The sequence below is a fragment of the Bos indicus genome, chromosome 5 (assembly GCF_029378745.1).
Source record: "Bos indicus isolate NIAB-ARS_2022 breed Sahiwal x Tharparkar chromosome 5, NIAB-ARS_B.indTharparkar_mat_pri_1.0, whole genome shotgun sequence".
In the NCBI taxonomy this organism is placed as follows: domain Eukaryota; kingdom Metazoa; phylum Chordata; class Mammalia; order Artiodactyla; family Bovidae; genus Bos; species Bos indicus.
The window spans coordinates 1,398,687-1,417,761 of record NC_091764.1 but is presented as its reverse complement, the minus strand read 5'-3'; the positions used below and the strand labels follow the sequence as shown (position 1 = coordinate 1,417,761).

General features: G+C 35.1%; 1 protein-coding gene across 3 annotated transcripts in view; it reads left to right on the top strand.

Moving 5' to 3' along the window:
- Window positions 1-19,075, top strand: part of ZFC3H1 (zinc finger C3H1-type containing) — a 50,239-nt gene that overhangs the window by 5,985 nt on the left and 25,179 nt on the right. For 2 of the 3 annotated variants that reach the window (XM_070788817.1, XM_070788815.1), the window contains exons 3-9: window positions 9,454-9,518; window positions 11,955-12,153; window positions 12,378-12,601; window positions 13,950-14,073; window positions 15,883-15,980; window positions 17,318-17,527; window positions 17,719-17,883. In XM_070788817.1, coding sequence (XP_070644918.1) covers window positions 9,454-9,518; window positions 11,955-12,153; window positions 12,378-12,601; window positions 13,950-14,073; window positions 15,883-15,980; window positions 17,318-17,527; window positions 17,719-17,883 — 1,085 coding nt within the window. The remainder of the gene's footprint in view (window positions 1-9,453; window positions 9,519-11,954; window positions 12,154-12,377; window positions 12,602-13,949; window positions 14,074-15,882; window positions 15,981-17,317; window positions 17,528-17,718; window positions 17,884-19,075) is intronic. The other variant, XM_070788816.1, reaches the window with a different exon arrangement.

Sequence of the window (19,075 nt, the reverse complement as noted above, 5' to 3'; positions counted from 1 at the left end):
GTAATGGGCACTTTTGTTCCCTAACTTACAGGGGATACTTTTGCCATTTACTTTTTTTTTTTATTGGAGTTTAGTTGCTTTACAGTGTTGCATTTCTGCTGTACAGCTGAGTGAGTCCGCCATACATACACGTATATCCCTTCTTTGCTGTTTACTTTTAAACATAGTGTTGGTTAAGTTTATTGTAGGAGTTCAGACCTCACCACCATTCCTTGTTTGAAATTTTCAGCATGAATGGATGTTGAAGTTTATCAGATATTTTTTCTTCATTGTGGAGAAGAGCATCTAATTTTTCTTGTTTATTAATGTAATGGATTATATTAACTGATTTTTTTTAGAGTTAAACCACTCTTGTATGATTGGGATAAACCCAGCTAGTTATGATACATTATTTTTATACATCATGGATTCAGTTTGTTAATTTTTCTTTTTCTTTTATGTGAGTGTATATTTAGATACAGTAAAAATTTATCCATTTAACTGTGTAGTTCTTTGAGTTTTGACAGATGGAAGGAGTTGGTAATCATTGCCAGCCATCACTATTCAGATACAGAACAGTTCCATTAACTCCTGCCTTTAACATGGTGCCCTCATGCCACCAACCCTACTTGGTAACCACTGGTCTGTTTTTCTGACCCTATACTTTTGCCATTTCCAGAATGTCATATAAATAGAGTCATGTAGAACATTGTTTTTTAATCCTAGCTTCTTTGATTAGTGTGTTTGAAATTGATCTATGTGGTTACATGTATCAGTAGTTCATTCTGTTTTACTGCTGAATGTCCCATTATATGGCTTTGCTGCAGTTTTTTAATTAATTTCCCACTTGAGGGACATTTGGTTCTTTCAGTTTTGGGCAGTTATAAAACCTTCATAAATAAAGGTTTGCTAATATTTGTTTAGAAATTTTCATCTATGTTCATAGCCTGTAGCTTTGTTCCTTGTTTTTCCTTACAAGTTTTAGTATAAGGTTGGTAGTGTGTCCAACTCTTTGTGACTCTATGAATTGTAGCCCGCCAGGCTCCTCTGTCTATGGGATTTTTCAGGCAACAATACTGGAGTGGGTTGCCATTTTTTCCTCCCAGGAATCTTTGCAATGCAGGGATTGAACCTGCCCCTCCTTTATTTCCTGCATTGCAGGCTGATTCTCTACTGGGTGGGGGGAGGGGAGCCTAGTATAAAATTATGATGCTCATAATGAGTTAAGGAGTGGTTTTTGCTCTTTCGAATAGGTTTAAGGTTGTACTCATTCCTGGGATATTTGGTAGATCTTGCAGGTAAAATTATCTGGGGCAGGATGGAGTTTTCCTGGGGAGGTTTTAAACTACTGACTGTTCATGTTTTCTATTTCTGGGTAAAGCAGTTTAGGGAAACTATTTTTCTAGTAATGTGTTAATTTCCCGTAAGTTGAACAGTTTATACTAAGTTATTCTTAAATGTCTTACCTTTTTATTAACTGTGGCATTTATAAATTTTATCTCCCCATACCTTTTAAAATTTCCTCAGAAATAAGTTCCCTGCTTGTTAACTCATTAATTCTTAGCCTCTCTACTATTGACATCATTTTGTGATATAAAATTCTATTAACCTTATTTTGGGCTATAAATTTTGCTTCCCTGATAGCTCAGTTGGTAAAGAATCCACCTGCAATGCAGGAGACCCCACTTCCATTCCTGTTTGGGAAGATCCCCTGGAGAAGGGAATGGCTACCCACTCCAGTATTCTGGCCTGGAGAATTCCATGGATTGTACAGTCCATGGGGTTGCAAAGAATCAGACACGACTGAGCAACTTTCACTTGGGCTATAAAATTTCTATTTTAGTTGCATCTCAGCTTATGATATGTAAATTCTTTTCATTCAGTTCTAAGTATTTTCTAATTTTTGTTGTTCTTTGGCCTGTAGGCTATTTGGAACTATTTCTTAACTTCCAAGCATGTAGGTTTTTTTAGCTGTTTTTCTGTTATCCACTTGTAAGGCAGTCACATTATCAGAGACCTATGTGGTACCAATCCTGTGAAATATTTCTAGACACTTACATTATTGTCTAGCATGTGATTTTTGTAACTTGTGTTTTTGAAAGGAATGTTTGGGTTGTTAGATCAGGCTTTTATGTTCACATCTTAGAAGGAAGATGTAAAAAGTTTTTTGACCTGCTTGATCTATCAGTTAGTGAGAGGCTTGCTAAAATCTGCCAGTATGGTGGTGGATTTCTGGTTTTCAGTTTTTACTTTAAATACATTGAGGCTAGGGAATTATTATTATGTGGTGACCTCTATGTCTAGTAGTAATTTTGCCTAAAAGATTATTTTGTTTCATATTAAATAGCCAGCCACACCATCTTTCTCTTCATAGAAGTGTATGTTTTTTGTATGTCAGTACCTATCCTTTTCGGAGAGGGCAGTGGCACCCCACTCCAGTACTCCTGCCTGGAAAGTCCCATGGACGGGGGAGCCTGGTAGGCTGCAGACTGAGCGACTTCACTTTCACTTTTCACTTTCATGCATTGGAGAAGGAAATGACAACCCACTCCAGTGTTCTTGCCTGAAGAATCCCAGGGATGGGGGAGCCTGGTGGGCTGTCGTCTATGGGGTCACACAGAGTCGGACACGACTGAAGTGACTTAGCAGCTTAGCAGCAGCAGCCTATCCTTTTAATCTTTCTGTATCTTCTTGTTCCAAAGGTTATTTGCACATTGTATGGAGCCTATTTCATTTGTAATTTAACCTGATAATCTTTGTCTTTTAACAAGAACATGTAATTTGTTCACACTTTTTCATGATTACTGATCTTTGTATTTCCTTTTTTTCTTTCTTGCCTCTTTTGTTTTTTTTGTTTAAAAAATTTTTTTTTCTTAAAAACAATTTTTTTTTCTTTTACTGGTTTGAAAGTTAGATATTAAGTTTTGAGTCTCATTTTGATTCCTTTAAGAACTGTAACATGAATTCTTACCAATGTTTAAAGCTAATCAAGTTATTTACCCTCTCCCTGATACACAAGGACAGTTTTTTCCTACCTTTGGCCGTGTATTTAACTCTTTCTTGACTTACTCTTCTGTGTCTAGAATCACTTATGCTTAAAATACGTTTTTAAGAATCTCCATGTAGTAGTTAGTGTCTACCATATGAAAAAGTTATTTCTGTTTATCCCCCTTCAAAGACAGTTTTCCCAGGTTTAGAATTCTAGATTAGTAAATTAAGTATCAATATGCTGAAGATATTTTCTGGCTTCCATTGTTAACTTTGAAAAGTCATCTTAACAGTTTTATCCATCTTAACAGTTTCTCATTTGAAGGTAATCTATCATTTTTCTCTAGTTGCTTTAAAGACCCTGTTTTTGTCTTAAAACTCTACAGTTTAACTGTGATAATTATATTTTTTATTTTTATCCAGCTTGGGACCTGTTTTGCTCCTAGTTTTCATTGATTCTGAAACTTGTCATTATCTCTTATATTGTCCCATTCTCTTGTTTTGAACTCTATATTGTATCAGTATGTTTTATTAAATCATCTCACTTTATTTTCATTTCTCTTAAATTTCCATCTGTAACTGTGATACATTCTGGAAAATTTCCTCTGATGTATCTTTCAGTCCACCTAGTTCTCAAATTCTTTATCTCTTGTCTGATTGGCCTTAAGCCCACTTATTGAATTTTAAATTTCAGTTACAGTTTTTGTTTTAGTGTTTCATTTTTATTTTGTTCTTTGGTCATTTTTTAAATTTTTTCTTCTGTTTTTCAAATTTATCTTTATGTCTTTAAACATTTTAATTATGAGCTTGTTTTGATTTTCCTCTTTGCCTGCTAGTTTCTGATATCTGAGTCTAATTTCTAATTTTTACTATCCCTGCTGGTTCTCATTTTTTGGTACCTTCTTTTCTTGCATGTTTAATTTTTTTTTTTTTTTTTTTAAGTAAGGTGTTCATTTTCCTCTGAATTATTTTGGTGGGGAGTTTTGGTAGCCTGTACAAAGGTGAATTTCCTAGAGAGGATTTGCTTTTGCTGCTGCCAAGGAGCTAAGTAGACTTTTGATTTGGGCTATGTTATATTTGACGTCTTCAGGCAACTCATGTGATGTACATTTGATTGCAAACCTGAATGGTGACTGATTCTGGTTATGCGTTTTTAGGGACATGTTTTTTCCTCCTCAGTTTAGCACCATGATTCCAGACAGGCAGTTTCAAAGATTATATATACCCCAGTGGGATAGAGAAGACACATAGATAAATATGGAATATAATGAGTTATGTATGAAAGCCTGCAGTAATGCAAAGTGAAAGTGAAGTTGCTCAGTCGTGTCGGACTCTATGCGACCCTATGGACTGCAGCCTACCAGGCTCCTCCATCCATGGGGTTTTCCAGGCAAGAGTGCTGGAGTGGATTGCCATTTCCTTCTCCAGGGGATCTTCCCAACCCAAGAATCGAACCCGGGTCTCCCGCATTGCAGGCAGATGCTTTACCGTCTGAGCCACCAGGGAAGCCCAGTAATGCAAAGGAAGGATCAAATACCTTCATTTGGATTTAGAAAGTTTTCATTGTGATGGTAATGTGTGATGGCAATGTCTTGGAGAATGTATCTTTTCCACTTGGGAATTCCCATCAGAAGGAACCAAATGAACAGTTGAAAGCATAAAGAACTTTTAAAGGATATTGAGATTGATCTAATACAGGTGCAATGTGAAATATATGTATGTTTGTTGAGTGGTTGGATATAAATTTTTAAAAGTACAGGTTGAGATGAGAATGCAAAGGGCACTGAATATCTTGCTTAAGGAATTTAGATTTTCTTTAAATCTCAGGTAAGCCATCAAATATGTTTAAACAGAAAAATGACGTGATCAGATGTCTGCTTTAGAAAAGTAACAGGCAGCAGTGTAAAAAGAGGGATTGGAAGAAAACCAAAAAAGCTAAAATTTATCTGAATCAAGAAATTCTATTGATTAGTGTTAAAACACATGTACCCCTTCTCAAGTCTTCAGCAAAACTCGGTGCTCTGCCATTAAACCTTTTGACTGCTATGGGTCAGCTTCCTCCCCGCCACCCCCATTTCTCTTTTTTTCAGGCCATTTACTCAACCTTCATCCCTATTGTCAGCCTGTGAGCTTGCCTCCTATTTCAGGTGATCTCACTCAACTTCTAACTTTTCACTTCCTAGTTGTAAGTTTATATGTATATCAATTTTCATTTCAGTTCTCTACTCTGAGAAAGTGGTGACCCTCTTTTTGTTTATGACCATTTTGTTTTAACCTGATTCCTGGCTCTGATTTCTCCCACTTTCTCTGGGATCTTACTCCAAAGGTTTTTTATTCTGTTTCCTCTTTAACCACTTTTCTCTCTTAAAGAGTACTTACTATAAACACACTGGTGTTTTCCATCCCCAGATCTGAACAATCCCTCCTGCCCCTTCTGCCTTGTTCCTTAACTTCTGTCTTTTCACCCAGACTTCCAGAAAGGCCCTGTGTTGACTCTCTTCACTTTACCTCTCATTCCTTCTTACCTCAGTGCGGTTTGCTTTTCTGCCCCTACCAGAGTACTGAAACTACTCAGGGCAAGATTACTTTAACCTAGTTGCAGATTTTACTGTCCATTTTCTTTCATTTTTTATTTCATTTATTTCATTTTTATTCCATTTATTCAAAAGTTAGTTGAGCTTTGTTCCAGGTTCTTGGGAGTACATCAATGAACAAAATAGTCATTTATTCCTTCATGGGCTTGCATTTTAAGAAGAGGAAACAATAATTATGATGACTAAATAACAGTTGTAGAGAGAGGAAAAGCATAGCAGTAAGTAAGTTAGAATGGAGGCAGTGGGTACGGGCTGCAGTATTAATGAGTGATCAGGAGAGGCCTGAATTTGAAGGTGAGATTTAAACAAAGGCTTTGAAGATGGTGGGGGAATAGCCAAATGTATACCTGTGGGAAAGAGGTTTCCAAGCAAAGAGAATAGATAGCTTAGAGTATTGGTTTTTTAAACTGTGGTTTTTAGACCTTCTTTACTTGGAAACTTAATAGAAATGCAAATTCTCAGGCCCTCCGCCAGATCTCATTGGAAAAGACCCTGCTGGGAAAGACTGAAGGCAGGAGGAGAAGGGGACGACAAAAGATGAGGTGGCTGGATGGCATTATTGACTCAATGGGCATGAGTTTGAGCAAACTCTGGGAGATAGTGAAGGACAGAGAAGCCTGATACACTGCAGTCCATGGTGTCGCAAAGAGTTGGACACAACTGAGTGACTGAACAACAGCAACCCTAGATCTACTAAAGAGGAAACTCTGCAAATGGGGCCCAGCAGTCTGTATTTAACAAACCCTCCTGTTGATTCTGATACCTGCTAAACTTTGAGACTCACTGAACTAGAGTAATGACCCTTAGGCAGAGGGGTACTGGCACATTTGAGGAATAACAGGGAAGCCAGTTATTCTTTATTCTAAAGAAGAGGGAGTGAGGGGGATAAATAGTGGGAGAGAAGAGGTCAGAAATAAAGGGTGGGACAGATCATGCAGTATCTTACAAGAACGTTAGTTTTTATTCTGAGTGAAACAGGATTTTGAGCAAAAGATTGGCATAATTTGTTTTGTATTCTCTAAGGCTCACCCTGGCTGCAATTTTGAGAGTATTCTATAGGGAGTAGATACATCTGTTACATTCAATGATACTTTTCTCATTAATCTTGAAATTTCAGTGTTTCAATGATACCATACACATCAGTAATTTCTTACAACTTCCTTCTGATTTTCCGGTTTGTTTTTTTATAATACTTTTCCTTTGTAACTCCTTATCTGTTGATATCTTTGGTGTTCTATTCTCCGTGGTGGTTCTCAGTTGTTACAGTTTTTTTTTATTTATTCATTTTTGGCTGTGCAGGCTTTCTCTGGTTGTGGCGAGCAGGGGCTAAGTTTCCAGTTGGCGTGTGGGCTTCTCATTGTGGTGGCTTCTCTTGTCGCGTGCTGTAGGGCATGCGGGCTTCAGCAGTTGTGGCTCATAGACTCTAGAGCTCAGCTCAGTAGTTGTGACGCATGGGTTTAGTTGCTCCCTTGCATGAGGAATCTTCTGGGACCAGGGATCAAACTCGTGTCCTCTGCATTGGCGGGTGGATTTGTAACCACTGAACCACCAGGAAAGTCCAGTTATTGTGGTTTCAGCTACCCCCAAATCCTGATTATCTCTTGCTCAGTTTAAAATTTCAGGTGGTAATTTTAAAAATTCTACATGGCTGCACAAGACCCATTTTCATTTTGGAAGTTTTGAGTAAGAATTGATATAATGATGTTGTAAAGACCGATGACAGTGGTAGGACAAAAGGGCCAACCACGTATTTGGTCAGTTACACCGTACCCTGCTTTTATTATTCTCTGTGTGAAGCTGGGTTTATGGTCTGAAGTTTATGGTCTGTGCTTGTTTTTCAGGTGACGTGCTCGTTAGGTATCCGCCAGCTTCATAGATGGTTGCTTTTACTTCCCTGACAGGGAGGTGCTGCCAGCTTTTTATAGAGAGCCTCATCAACTAATAGACTTCGCCTAACTTAATGATTTCCTCTCATGTATGAGGAAAGTTCAGTTCTTTTTACATTTATTATGGAAACTCTGTCTTTTTTTTTTTTTAATTTTCCTTGTTAATTTTTATGTAATGGTTATTACTCTTCTGGTATTCTTTAAAGTACAGTCGGTTTTGCTATAAGGTGACATGCATTCCTGAAAATCACTACACTGTGGAATTACACAATAAAAACCATAGGGTTTATGGGCAGATCATGTTAGGGGAAAAAACACTCAAAAACCGTGTCAGTGGCACATAAAAAAAAAGATTGGAGTCTAATAAAAATGGTGGTTCAAGTTTACACATTAAATGGGTAAAAATGCCTGAAATACTATAATGTCACTTTACCTTGAAAAAGACCTAAAATGTGCTTGTGGAAGCAGCCTACAAGTTACAAGTGGAAGCAGCTCCACTTACGAGTTACTGTGAGTAGAGCAAGGGAGGTTATTTGAAACTGGAGAGTAAATTGTAACACCAGATGGGGATGGGTGTACAGTGAACTGAAGAGCTGGTAGATGGCTCAGAGTCTGTGGGGTTTGTACGTTCCTACATGGCTCCTACTAGGATCAGCTGGGTGTGGCTTTCTGCATTCTTGTAGTGTTTCTTGGACGAAAATTGTACGTAAGCAAATGGGAAATTTGTATTGTCCTCAAATTATTTTCTAATATGGCAATCATGTTGCAACAAATTCGTATTTCCAAAACAAGCAATGTGGCAGAACTGACATAACTCAAAGTTTGGTGGTTGCCTTCCATTTACGTTTTTAGGGTAGTTGATTAATTCTATGTATTGAATAAGTTGCCTATTCTTTTACCAGTAGATCTTGAGCAATCAAGTTAAGATATTTGGAATACTGGCAGTGGTATTATGGAAAAAAACCTAGGCTTGGCGTTTAGACTTAGTTTGAATCCTAGCTTTGCAAATCCAGTTGTGTCATCTTGAGAGATATTTTTAGTTTTTAACTTAATCTGTTTTAGTTATGAAAGAGTCTCATAACCGTTGCATAGGTACTATAACTTTATTGTGTGATTTGTAGAGCTGTCATAGAGGAGATATCGTTATTTAGTTGCTAAGTCATGTCTGACTCTTTGCAACCCCAGACTGTAGCCCCCAAGGCTCCTCTGTCTATGGGTTTTCCCAAGTAAGAATAGTGGAGTGGTTTGCCATTTCCTTCTCCAGGGGATCTTCCCAAGCCCTGCGAAGTCAAACCCACATCTCCTGCATTGGCAGGTGGATTCTTTACCACTGAGCCACCAGGGAAGCCTGGGTTAGATAATATTTAGGTAAGATTTTGTAATAACTTAATCAGAAATATGGGTCCAAGGCTAGAATTCTGGAAAATGTGTGGATGGACTTAATTTTGTTGTCATTTAATCTACTTCTGCAAATACTTTTCTGGATAAGTAGAGAACATTTCTTCTCCTTTTTTTTTTTTTTTAAGTACATTTTTGCCAGCAGGGAAGTCCTGAGGACATTTCTTTAATAAATCAATACTATCTCTAAATGTTTGAATTCATTTCAGCTTCAAAGGTTTGAATTAATCATCACATATTCTTTTTTATGTGTTATCTATTTAGTAAGGAAGCTTTGTTTTTTGCCTGTCTACTCTAAATTCTGTTCTTATTTGAAATAATTGTTTTTAATTCAGAAGTCATTTTTATCATAGTGCAGTTTTAATTTGTATTTTAATGTTTTGAATTATTTTTGCCTTTCTGACTTTCAGAAATGAAGCTGATATGGAAAGTTTTTTCAGATTTTCATCTGGCAACATTCTTTCCTTTTGGTTGAGAGATTGAGAAAATGAAACCCTTTATTGAGACCTTTAAAAATAATTACTAGTATAAATATCACATAGCATTTTATTTTAAATTGATTGTAGCAGTCTTTTAAAGCATTCAAAGTATGCTGTTTTATTTTAAAGGATTAGAAGATAAGGAACAAAATTTAACCAGAAGAATTAGTGCCTCAGATATTCTATCTGAAAAGGTAAGATAATGCTTTGTGGGATTGGATATCTCTGTAAGACTGATTCTTGTTTTGCTTTACTCTGTTCTCTTGAATGGAAAGTTCTGTCTTGTTTTTTACTTTTTTTTTTTTTTATTCATTGCTATACCTCCATTTTGATATAAGCCTTAAAGATAAAATCTGGAGAGAGATCTTGGAATATCAATATCTCCACTGGATTCAATTAACATATGTAATTGAAATGCTATATGTATCGATAGATGAACTTTCTGCTTGTTTTTTGAAACTTTTAATTTTCTTCCAGACATTTTCTTTTCTTAATTTTGAAGGATTATGCTGTGTGAGGAAGCTTTGAAGTTACACCTTGACCTGGTGTCCACTTCTAGTTCCTCTTAATAGCTGGGTGATCTTGTGTTAGCTGCTTAGGCTTTACTTGCCTCTGTTTTCTTTTCTACAAAATGAGTTTAATGTCATCTGTTCTCTGGATTGTTGTGAGGTTCAGCAGGGTAAAGTGCAAGAGCATCAAGCACTGTGTTTGACGTTTAATAGGTATTCACTGGGCCAAGCCTTTGTTTGCTGAATTAGACAGCTGAAATATCTTCAGTTTCTTCTTTCTATGAGTAAATTGAAATGAAAACAGCTTAGAAGTTTTAGGAAAGAGATGATCTTGAATTTAAGGGTGATAAAATAACAGATATACCCACAGGCATGCATGTATATATGTATATATAGTTTTGAATATCCTAACAATAACTCTATAAGGTAGGTTGACATTATCTCTTACAGAAGAACTAAAGTTCACATGTGTAGATAAACTGACTTGCTTAAAGTTTTATAAGAATTAGATATCAGAGCACGGAGTCTGAATGAGCTTCAGTACTCTTACTGATCAAGTAGCTGCTTTGAGTGACAGAATCAGTGGTCTCTTTCATTCCACAAGGGCAAGTAGCAAAAGATAGTCAAAGACTTTTAAGTCTCTGTGGAACAGTAATGATAGCTTTATTTTAGTTAAACTCTGGATCAGCACTGCCCAATAGAATTTTCTATAATAATGGAACTGTTCTATATCTACACTCCAGTATGGTAGCTTTAACCACATGTGCCTATTAAATATTTGGAATGTGACTACTGTGGCTGTGAAACTAAAGTTTTCATTGAATTTTAGTTAAATAGCCACACATGACTTACTGGTTCCATTTTTTGGATAGCATGACTCTAGATCTTCAGTACCAAGCAGTAGAATTTGATGTTTAAATGATTAAATGCCTTAGAGTAAAAAAGACTAATGATAATTTTTCAGCTCATTTTTTACATATATTTCCCAAGAAAGCAAAGAGTAACTATATCCTGGTTTGGGTAAACTGAACTACCGAAATATGTGATGGTAGTTCAGTTAGGGATTTGTAATAGCCTGTAGAAGGTTAAACCACTAGATAGACTCTACTGTTTTCTCTATGTTTAAGAATTAATTTAATTTGATTTTAAAAGTATAATTACAGTTCACTTACTAAATAAGTGAGCCTTCACTTTTTTGAGTCTTAGCCTCTTTTTAGTTTCCTCTCCTTTTCTATTTATACACATAAGGGACAAACATGCACAACTTTGTGTTGAACTTCAAGGAGTGGGGATGCCAAAGGACCCCCTTATTGCCCTCCCTCCAAAGTCTCATGGACTTCTGTCTAACACTTTTGCTTAGGTTGCCTGACATTTTCTGTTACATTTTAGCTAAAATATACAGAATAGATAATTTTTAAAATTAACCTAAAAAAAAAATACAGTGAAAAAATAAAGGTTATTTCAATTGGAAAAAAGTTCTCAAACATTTATTCCTAACCTGTTTCCCTGTTTTAGCTTCTCTGAAGAAGTCTTGGGTGTTAAAAATATTGTCCGTATCAGATAAATATCTACCTTTAGAACATGGAATGCTCAAATATAAGCAAATCTTGACGTATTTTTTCCTTCAAAACTGATTTGAAGAATTATAAAATATATTTTAAAAGTTTGCAAATTTGAATCTTGACATTTCACTGTACCTGTTCTGTGTAGTACTTGTAAGGCTAGTAAACGCCCATGATTAAGGAACCACTTTGTTCTTTGGTCATTACCCGCCCTGGGTTGATTTCTTCTTGCATTCACTGCCGTCAGATTTCTTCTCTTGTTTGGGAAGCAGTTAAATGCCAGTCTCAAACTTTTTTTTCGTCAGTTGTACCCTCCCCCTCTAACCCTTCTCATGTGTACATAAACCTTCTACAGATTGATCTTCAGTTTGTATTATAGGGCCTGAATTAGAGTATAGGGCTATGGTAACTTATTCAGTTTCCTTATTTTATTTGTATTTACTATTTAAGTATTTGTCTTAAAATTAACTTTAAATTCTGATCTTATAGCAGCTTTGACTTGGTAATATGTCTAAAGTCAAATAGAATTTTTAAATGGCAACTGTTTCTTTTGTTAAAGAAGCTTGGTGAAGATGAAGAGGAGTTATCTGAACTGCAACTTCGTCTTTTGGCTCTTCAGTCAGCCAGTAAAAAATGGCAACAGAAAGAACAGCAGGTGATGAAAGAAAGTAAAGAAAAGTTGACTAAGACGAAAACTGTACAGCAAAAAGTTAAAACCAGTACAAAAACACATTCGGCCAAAAAAGTTAGCACTACAGGTGATCATTTCTATTAAACTCTTTTAATTGATTTCCTATATCAATATAGTTTCTAGATTTTAATTCAGAAAGTTTTGAGTTGGGGAATTATATAGGGCCCTGAATAAAGGACAGTCCTGTATAAATAGAACTTAATAATTAAAATAATTATTAAAGCTTTGTTTTCTCTATCTTCTTGAAAATTCTAACTCTAATAGATGCTGATGTTTCTATATTTTTTAAAGCTAAACAAGCATTGAGGAAGCAGCAGACAAAGGCGTGGAAGAAACTACAACAGCAAAAAGAACAGGAAAGACAGAAAGAAGAGGATCAGCGTAAGCAAGCTGAAGAAGAAGAGAGAAGGAAAAGAGAAGAAGAAATCAGAAAAATTCGAGATCTCTCAAATCAGGAAGAACAGTACAATCGATTTATGAAATTGGTTGGTGGAAAGAGGAGATCAAGGAGTAAAGTAAGGAGTTCAAAAATACAAAATCAAAATATTACTCAAATTTGAGTATCCTTGTATTAGCTGATAAATTCAGTCAACTAGGAAACAGTATTAAGTTCTTTTGTTTGATAGAGCTCATTATATATAAAAAATTTCTTTGGGAAGAAGGGAAGGTAGGTTATAATTGAGAATGAATTGTTTTTATAGTTATAGATGCTAGAAATAGAAGAAATAGACTAAAATTATGATTAGAAAAGCCTCCCTTTGGCTTTTGTGTCCATTTCTATTTAGAAGAAAGAAGCATTCCTGAGTTGCAGTGAGAACTTATTTTTAAAATTACTATTCCCTTTTAATTTTCCATTGTTTAGTAATGTAGAATTAGAAATGTATCATAATTAGTCGATATGGACTATTTATAAGAAAGTTAAATCATCATATCATACTAGCCTTAGTGCATGTGGCTACTTTAGTTATCAAGCATTTGTGACCTTTATTATGTAAGTCATTGATAATGGCTGGACGAGTCATTGCCTTTTATGGCTGGTGTCAGGAAGTAAACTGGAGATTTAATATTGATCTGGTGCTATTAGCAGTGACAAATTTCAGAATTCTGAGCTTTGAGACTATACTTACAAGTGTATTATTGATATTAAAGAATAGAGGGATGTTAAAGAGTAAGAGCTCTTTAATTGTAGGGAGTCAAGGGTTAGATTTGTTTAAGTAAGGAATTTATTAACTATTCATACTTTGAGCTTCCGAAAAGTACTTTGATGAAATCTCTTTATAGAAAAGTATTGTGCATTATTTGTATCCATTTGGATAGGTTTTGCTAATTTTTAAATTCTTATAAACTGTCTCCAAGTGGAGATTGTAAGAAGTGAAAAAAAAGAAAACAACATACAAGCATATGACCAAGAGTTTCTAGTTTTCAGTTATCATTAATTTATTCGTAACTGAAATGTTAATGGATTATTTGGGCAATATTCTAAATAAAGCTTGATTACATAAAACATGAATTCATTTATCTGATTTCTTAATTTGCAGAGAGGGGCCATTAGTATTTCTGATCTTGGTGTCATCTTACTTTCTAGAGGAATAGCTGATTATTTAGTGGCTCAGCTCACTGGGGGATTTTATCTGTACATGTATTTTCTAGCTTCATTTTCTGTCTGACAGTTATAAAATGTCAGCCACAATGTACCTATCATGTATATTGAGTTTCCCAAATCAGATGTGATAGTTCTAACTGGATCATCATGATTTTTGATACTATTCTATGTAAAAGATAACTATTAATTGTTTTATAATTTCGAGCCTAAGAATAGACTAAGAAAATGTTGTGAAACTAAAAATAAATCTTGTATATTAGTCTTCAGATCCTGACCTGAGACGATCCTTAGATAAGCAAGCTACTGATAGTGGAGGAGGCATTTATCAATATGATAACTATGAAGAAGTTGCTATGGATACAGATAGTGAAACCAATTCTCCAGGTATGAGCTAAAACTTAAAACATTTGTACATTCACAATTATTAAGTAGAAAATGGTCAAGAAGCTACCCAAAACATTGAAAGAAATGTAGAATGAATTTGCTGGTAGGTTGTACAACCAAAGACATTATTTGGTGGTTAAATACTTCAAAAGCAAACCTCAGACTGTAGTATTAACCTTTATTTTCTAGTATTTCTTCCTGTATAGTATTTTAATAAAAAAGGCAGTATTCTGCTGTTAACTGTTTGATCTAAGAAGTGAATATTGTGGGAAAGGTGAGAACGCTGCTTTAAAAAACAAACGAACAAATAAATCTTTCTTTATTTTTAAGTATCTTTATGTCTAAGGCATTCTTCATTTTAGTCAAAAAAAGAAATCTTTCTTTTGTTCAGGCTTCTTTTCTCCTTCTGATGATACTTTGTAGGAATAGGGAGATGGAAAGTGATCCTAGTGGTGCCTTAGGATCAGCTGATACAACTGTTATGGCTATACCTCAGTTAGAGTGCGCAGTTTAGGATGTGGCCATCCTTGAGAGTTAGAGACTTGCTTTAGTTGATTTTCAGGAGTAATGGACTGTGAGGGACCTATCCTCTTACTAATTGAAGCACATAAGAATGGGGCAGACAACAAAATGCCGTTAGCGTTCTAGAAACTAGAATACTTACTTGCAAGGTCATATGATACGTGTTTTTCTTCCAGTGGTTGTATTGTGAGACCAAATGAAACTAGAATTCCACTTTAGTGTGTCTAGAGAGAAGGCAGAATCTATATGATTTGGTAATGTTTAGCAAAAGCTCATTTTCAGGTTATAATGTTTAGCTTCATATTTAATAATCTTGTATTTTCATGTCATAATTCTCTTTGGTCAGCCTTTAATTATTTCTAAGTTCTTGAAAATGATTCTTTGTGGTTCTCAAATATTGACATTATTATTACTCTATAATAATTTTATGATTTACCCTTTAGAAGAATTTTGTAAAAAAAAAATATAAAAAAATATAATCAAATGGCATCATTTGGGTCACAAATCAGCTCCATATAAGTCATGTGGTTAATACTCATATTGACTTGAAAGACAACTGGGGCAAAGAAGAAATATTAAGTTTCCCTAAAGGTTACATGGTTTAGAGGTAGCAAGAGTAATCTTCAAGTCTGTCAGATTTCAGTGAGTCTAAAGAAACCACTGAAGGTAAAATAAGCAGCTATTTTTATCTGCTACCAAGGAAAAAATGCTAACAATTTAACTGAGATGAATCAGTAACTATTTCAGAATTACTAAATTTGAAAAAAAATGTATACGTTAATGATTAAATGTAATAGGTAATTCTTTTCATTCTAGTCCTCTTTGCTTTCTCTTCAATTTAAATAGTCCATTTCTTCACTTTTCTTCACATTAAGGGAGGAATGGAGTCACCACATCACTGTTTTCCTTTGGTTATGATACTTTGAGAGATTCAGGGGAATTTTTTGTTTTATTATTTCTTAAAAAGTATGTTTTTTTCCAAAAAGCAATAAAAGCCTTTCCTGCTTTATTCCCTTTTACCACAAGTAGGTGAAAAGTAGAACAAGGTAGAAAAGTTTTCGAGGGACTAAATATTAGCTTAAGTGGATGGCTAACTTTATAGTGATATAAGAGCAATTATAAATAGGCAGAGGTAGTCTCATGGAGGTTAAGTATTTTATTGGAGATTAATACAATCTCACTTGTACTTTACTTAGATTTAGTTGTATGTCTTCAAAAATACTATAAATTTAATTTATTCCTGTTGAATATATGTTATTAAATTCCTATAAAAATTTTTTTTAACAGCTCCTTCACCAGTGCAACCACCATTCTTCTCTGAATGTTCATTGGGGTATTTTTCTCCAGCACCATCTATTTCTTTGCCTCCACCACCTCAGGTTTCTGTAAGTGAGGATTGGTATGATTTCTAAGAAAGTTTTGTTGCCTTGTGTCTTCTCTAATTTGTTTTGAAAAGCTGGCATGTAGTTAATAGTTAGGTTTGAGAGCATAAAGTCTGCTTGCCAGAATTAATAGCTATGAAATCTATGGTATATTAGTTACTGGCAGGCTATCGATCTGGTAGATTTTTTCATAGCTAATTTTTAGTCTCATGTTAGACTTTCTTTCAATATTTAGCATGTTTCCTTCTTTATTTTTGCTCCTCAGAAAATATATTCTTAAGCAGAATAAGAATTATCTGTTTGGATTTTTTTAGAGGGTAATTGGGATTTAAGTGTGAGTTTGAGTGAACTCCGGGAGTTGGTGATGGACAGGGAGGCCTGGCGTGCTGCAATTCATGGGGTCGCAAAGAGTCGGACACGACTGAGCGACTGAACTGAACTGAAGCTTCTTCTAGAAGCTTTTTCCTTTTTCGTCTTTTGATTATATAGTTGTTTTTAATTTGAAAATTCAGTAAAGGAAAAACATTGACTAGTTAAAGAAAAGTTCATTTCTTTTCAACCTACTTTTGAAAGAACTGCCAGTCCCCTGTTAAAAAAATAAAAAAGGAAGTGGGGGAATCACTAAGTGATTTGTAAGTTTTCTCTAGATTGAGAGAACCTGGAGCTCACACTGGTTCTCTCTTAATGGGTTAGTAGGAACTTTGCTATTTCACAGGTGCTAGGCAGACACCTGGTGTCCTCCTGGGAAGTTTAAGATGAGGGGAATATTGGAGTAGAGAGTGAGAGAGAAACATTTTTTCTTTCTTCCTTGAATCATTTTAAGTGCCAAGAGAAATATTGGAAGGTCTTTGAAGCAAAAATGTGTGCAAATGCAGGGATTTGGGTAAAATTAACTATCTTTACAGATGCTCTCTAAGAAGCCATTTCACAAGGATTTTATGAGGGTAGTGGTGGTGATTTCTCACATTTAATTCTTATACTCTAGACTGTTCCCATCCAGAATCCCTTTGGTTCCTAATTTTTAATTTTTACTTAAATATCTGTTTTCAGGTAGTCACCTAGAGAGATAGATCCTGTAAAATTTGATTTCTCTATCATGAAGTTCATAAATTAAATTACAGATGATTTTAACTTTTTGTAAAAATTATACTTTTTATTGGCTGAATATTGAATTTGGGTTAGTTTTAAGATTTCCAGTATACTTAGTTCACTTATTCTTACAGTAAAGTAATAACCTGATATTTGCCTTTTTCTAATTTGATATTGCTGTAGCAGTAAACGCTTGGAATGAGTAAAATTTGCATGGTAATTATTATTTCTTCTTTTTTTAAATTAACTAGTCTGTACCACCTTTGAGCCAGCCTTATGTGGAAGGCTTGTGTGTTTCTCTTGAACCTCTACCTCCTCTACCACCTTTACCACCTCTTCCACCTGAAGATCCAGAACAACCTCCAAAACCACCTTTTGCAGATGAGGAAGAAGAGGAGGAAATGCTGCTTCGAGAAGAGCTACTTAAATCTCTAGCGAATAAAAGAGCTTTCAAGCCAGAGGTAATTTAGGTACCTGAACCTCTAGGTGGTGCTGTTGAGCTTAGTTTTAGGTAGGACTACTCTGCTAGTTTGGGATTTATTGGGCTTTTCAGTAAAGTAGGGATAAGTCAGTTAACTAATTTGCTCAGTACCTTTAAAGATGACAGGAATTTCATTTAAAATGGCTTCATATCTGTCTCTTCCTTCTTTAGGAAACATCCAGTAATAGTGACCCACCTTCACCTCCAGTTCTAAACAATTCACAGCCTATGCCAAGAAGCAATCTGTCCATAGTCAGTATTAATACAGTGTCTCAGCCTAGGATACAAAACCCAAAGTTTCACAGAGGACCTCGTCTTCCACGAACTGTGATCTCGGTAAAAACAAAATAATTAGTCCCTACTCTTACTTAAATATCTTGTGAGAAAGTTTATGCAGTTTTGCTGTCCTGTTCCCTGCCTCTAGTTTATTATATACAAACATCAGTTCAGTTCAGTTCAGTTCCGTAGCTCAGTTGTGTCCGACTCTTTGCGACCACATGAATTGCAGCACGCCAGGCCTCCCTGTCCACTTATTTTTATTTATTAATAGTGAAATGGGAGCAGCTTTTTCTCTTGTAAACTGGTGGAATTTATGATAATATTTTGGGGAAGCATTATTTTCATCTGAGGGGTATTCTTTCCCCTGCCATTTCCTCAACTTTTGTCTTATATAAATTGGTCCTTTTAGATTTTTCATCTATTCTAAAGTCAGTTTTAGCAAATTATATACATATATATAGTTTTTTCTATCTTTGCTCATATTTTTTCAGTTAATGACTGTACTATAATGGAAGAATTTATGATTTTTTTCACTGTTTGTTAAGGAGATTGAAATGACAGTTTCTTTCTCCTTTGTTTTCCAATTACTTTGAAATAAATGTGGAGAAGCAAATGTCAACCCACTCCAGTAGTCTTGCCTAGAGAATCCCGTGGACAGAGGAGCCTGGTGGGCTACTGTCCATGGGGTCGCACAGAGTCAGACACGACTGAAACGACTTAGTATGCATGCATGTGTAAAATAAATGAAGCAAAGCCAAGTTGAAATCTTGCCTCTGTTAGGTAAACATATCCTCTGTATATCCTCTGTATACACATGAAAGCCATAAAGTTTTATTAGTAATAATGTGGAATTACTATATTTTCTCTGACTTTAAAAGGTTAGTCTAGATTGCATTATGTTTCTTTATAGAAAGTTGGTTAAAATAAAATTTAATGAAAAAGATGATGATAGTAGTATCTAGAATATTTCATTTTAGTATATAGAATATTTTAAGTTTTTGGTGTATCAGGTAAAATATAGAATCTTTTATGTTTTTGTGTATCTGTGGAGTGGGACAAAGTTGGTCAGTTAATGCAATATAAGCAGAAGGAACCATAGACTGTCTACTTGAAACCTATTATTTTTATGAATTTAAATTCATACAGATAAAGTGACTTGTTCATTGTCATGAAGCTAATTGTGTGTGGTAGAGCTAAGAAAAGGATAGTGATACATTTGTTGTCAAGAATAACAAGTATAATTGGCTTT